The sequence below is a fragment of the Petaurus breviceps genome, unplaced genomic scaffold (genome assembly GCF_028583685.1).
Source record: "Petaurus breviceps papuanus isolate PSGF00001 unplaced genomic scaffold, PetGlider_PUasm1.0 164, whole genome shotgun sequence".
Taxonomy (NCBI): Eukaryota; Metazoa; Chordata; class Mammalia; order Diprotodontia; family Petauridae; genus Petaurus; species Petaurus breviceps.
Window position 1 is genome coordinate 12,856,212 of NW_027185735.1, and position 3,771 is coordinate 12,859,982.

Below are 3,771 nucleotides of genomic sequence, written 5' to 3' on the forward strand. Positions count from 1 at the left end.
GATAGAGAGGGCAATCTATTGGAGGAGGTAGGATAGAATGGGATTGCTTATACATGTAAAGGGGTTTGCCTTAGCAAAAAGCACAACTTCATAATTTGAGATAGAGATGAAGGAGGAAATCATGGCAGAAGAAATCTGGATGATAGGAATTAAAGAGAAGAGAGAGCTTCTGGAGATTTGCTTTAATCCCCCTCCACCCCAACTAAAACGTGAACCAACATTCTCAGTTGAGAGAATGGGGGAAGGGGAGCCATTGGAGGTTTGAGAAAGAATGAAAAGATGTGGAAGAGTTGATGTGGTGAGTGGGCAAGTGAGTTAATTAGGGAGGTGTGAAAGGATTGCCTAGTAGCAGTGAAGGCTTGTTTGAAGTTATGTAATATAAATTTGTAGTGGACTCAGTCGACACTTGTGTAATTTTTTCCACCTTTGCTCAGCAGTGTATGTGTAGGAGTGATCCAAGGCTGAGACCTGGTAGGGCACAATTAACAATACAATAGAGGGGTAGTAAGTGACTCAAGAAAAGAGGACGGTATAGAGATGAGTTGGTTTACCAAGGGGTTAAGTTGGGGAAAGGAGGAAAGTGTGGTTAGTGCAGGGGTAGGAGGGAACTGAGGGGTCAAAGTAATGTCACCATGTGGACAAAGAGCAGGGTTTACTATTGAAAGGCAGAGAGAGAGATAGAAATTTAATATATTTTAATCAGATAGAGGAGTATCAGATTTCATGAACATGAAGGTGGTACAATAGATGTTAAGAGCAAAGGTATCTTTATGTGTGGTGAGGTAGGGCCAAAGGATAAGTCATGGGAAAAGAGTAAGTTGTGAACTGGAAGGGTAGGGTGAAGGAATATCAATATGTATAATAAAGTCCCTTAATATGAAGGAAGGAGTTATGAAGGGCACAAATATTTTGAGTCAGGTACTGAATTCATTGAGGAAAGGAAGGGGAGTATCCTGGAGGTCTATAGACAACATCCACCAAGGTTTTAATTGGGTTATAGATATGATTGCTTGTCAAAGGAGGATAGGTCACTGAGTGATGATGGTATGGAGAGAACCTGGAAGAGGCAAAGGGGAGCAAGGAATACTCTAATTCCTCTACCTCAACCAATGAATCAGGTGAATGAGTGGAAGTTGAGCCGTGTGGGAAAGAGAGACTCAGGTTGCTGTATCATCAAGGAGAGAGCCAAGTCCTCAGTGAGACCCAGAAGGAAGAAGTCAGGAAGGAAAAGATTTAAGCTGAACATAAATTTGTTGTTTTTGGCATTCCAGAGAGTATAGTGAAAGGGATGGGTAGCTTTAGAGTGGGTCTTTGGGGGAGGGGTGGATTAAGGAGAATGGGAAAAAGGAATCAAGGAAGTAGGGGATGAGGAATGAGGTTGGGTTATGACATAATAGGTTTCAGAATTATTGGGTTATGGAGCATATATGAACAAGGGGGTTGTTAATTATTAACTACTGGTTAATCTAGTTAACAGACATTCTTAGTAGAGCTAGATTTTTCATAGACATTCAGAGGCGAACTCATTTTGCTCAAGCTAGCTCAATATTTTTTTGGGGGAGGAGGTTGTTTCTGGGTCCTTAAGTGACTTTTCCCTAAAGTTTTGAGGCACAACACAGAGGAAGCTAGAGTGAGACTAGAGAACCAAAGGATAGAAGATAGGAATACGGTAGGGGAATGGACTAGGACTGAGCAGAGGCAACCAGTGACAGTGAGAGCACTTCTAGTAAACAATATTTGTAGCCTATACCTTGTTTAAATATTTATATGTTTATTAATTAATATAACTAAGTTTGCATTTTGAGACTAAAAGAGGGGAAATTTGTGTTTTCTCTGTTCAACTTTGGATATGGAGTTGAGGCAATTAGAAAAAGAATTTTTGTAATTTTTTGAGAATATTCAAGAATATATTCGACTACTTCTGAACTTGGTGAGAGAAAATTTATGAGATAAACCATTGGTGAGGGTGGGAGAAGAGGTCAGGGAATTTGGTGTGTTTCTCCTTGAACACACCATGCATAGTTTAGCATGACGTACCACATCCACAGTTTTCTAAATCAGAAAACTTTTGTTTGAACCACTAGGGATAGGTGGGACAAGGAAGAAGTCTCTTTGACATGTCTCTACTTTGCTGTTATGAGACTAATTAGTAATGTGAGAGTCACTCTGTTCTCCAATTTTAAAGGAATGTTCATCTGAACTAATAGTCTTTCTTTTAAAGCAAGAAAAACATTCACTGAATTTTGTTTTAGAAAATGTTTAATTCAGATTCAAACATTGATCTTATTCCTCTAAGTCTTATTCTTTACCCTTACAGGTATATGAAATTGCCCATAATGCATATAAAAACAAAGAAAGAGTCAAGATGGTTACTTTTCCTCCTGGTTTCCAACATAATTTCATATGCAAAGACCCCAGGTTGGCAATGATTGTTAGGTAAGTAAGGATCAACTGCCTTAAACAATTTACTATCAATGGAAACTGAGTACATGAAGAATAAATAAGCTAACATGGGTACTCTTTTTTCAGAAATTTCCTGAGAGAGCAATGGGCATGAATAACCAGAGTAAGTTCTGCTATGAAGAGGAGAGCCAAGATCTGCAAATTCTCTGCATTAAAAGTTCATGGTTTATGTAGCTGAGCTGCAGTGACTCATAAGCCTATATACTAGTTCACATATATTCAACCCAACAAAAAAAGAAAAATATTGTTACAATTTCTACAGTATCTTAAATTGGCTCACCAGAAACTATTGTATGAAATTTATTTAAGTCTCCAAGTAACACTGTGATTTATAGAGTGGAATTTTATTTAAGATGGGAAGAGGCAGCAAAATCTAATGGAAACATTTTAACAGATAGCTTGAAGACCTATATTCAATCATCTATCAACAAACAGACTGATCATGTCCTCTACTCAGGAAATCTTTAGTATTTCCCTACTGCCTCTTCAACTGGCCAGTTAAAATAATTTACAACCTGCTTTCAGCCTACTTAAAAAAAAATTTAAAAAGAATGTTAAATAAATAATAATTGAGTTCCGAATTTTTTCCTTTCCTCCTAGCCCTTCCCTACCACCTGAGAAGGCAAGCCATACGATATCAATTATACATGTGAAATCATGCAAAACATATTTCTGTATTAGCCATATTTCAAAAAAGCAAGAAAAATGAAATGAGAAAATTATACTTCAATTTGTACTCAGAATTCATCAGTCTGCTCTCTGGAGGTGCCGTAATAATGATAAAGTTCTCAAGAGTTACATGTATTATCTTCCCACATAGGAAAGTAAACAGTAACATTATTGATACCCTTATGATTACTCTTTTCTGTTTACTCTTTTTATGTTTCTCTTGAGTCTTGTGGTTTAATCTCACAGTTTTTATTCAGTGCTGGCCTTTTCACCAAGAATGCATATGCTTATTTCCTCTTTTGGCCATGAACCCTGAAGATCTCCCCCACCCCCAGTTTGACTTTTTTTTTAATTTAAGGGGCCATCCCTTGACTCACTTCTTAAAGAGGCCTGTTTACTGAATGGGCATTGCTTCACTCAAAGTGAAAACTGGAAAAGACCTTAGCCATCTCCATTCATCCTGATCTGTATCTGGCCACTGGACCCAGATGGCTCTGGAGGAGAAAGTGAGGCTGGTGACTTTACCCAGCCCTCTCTCATTCAAATCCAATTCAATTGCCAATCATGTCATCATCTCTCTGATGTCACAGTCCTCTTCAAGTACGAAGGACAAACCACACAAGGGTATAAGACAAATGT

General features: G+C 38.1%; 1 protein-coding gene across 1 annotated transcript in view; it reads left to right on the forward strand.

Moving 5' to 3' along the window:
* ABHD12B (abhydrolase domain containing 12B) overlaps positions 1-3,044 on the forward strand; it is a 37,406-nt gene extending 34,362 nt beyond the window's left edge. Inside the window, exons 12-13 of the mRNA XM_069082344.1 lie at positions 2,318-2,436; positions 2,530-3,044. Of these exons, the coding sequence (XP_068938445.1) occupies positions 2,318-2,436; positions 2,530-2,557 (147 nt within the window). The 3' untranslated portion in view covers positions 2,558-3,044. The remainder of the gene's footprint in view (positions 1-2,317; positions 2,437-2,529) is intronic.
* Positions 3,045-3,771: the final 727 nt, after the last annotated feature.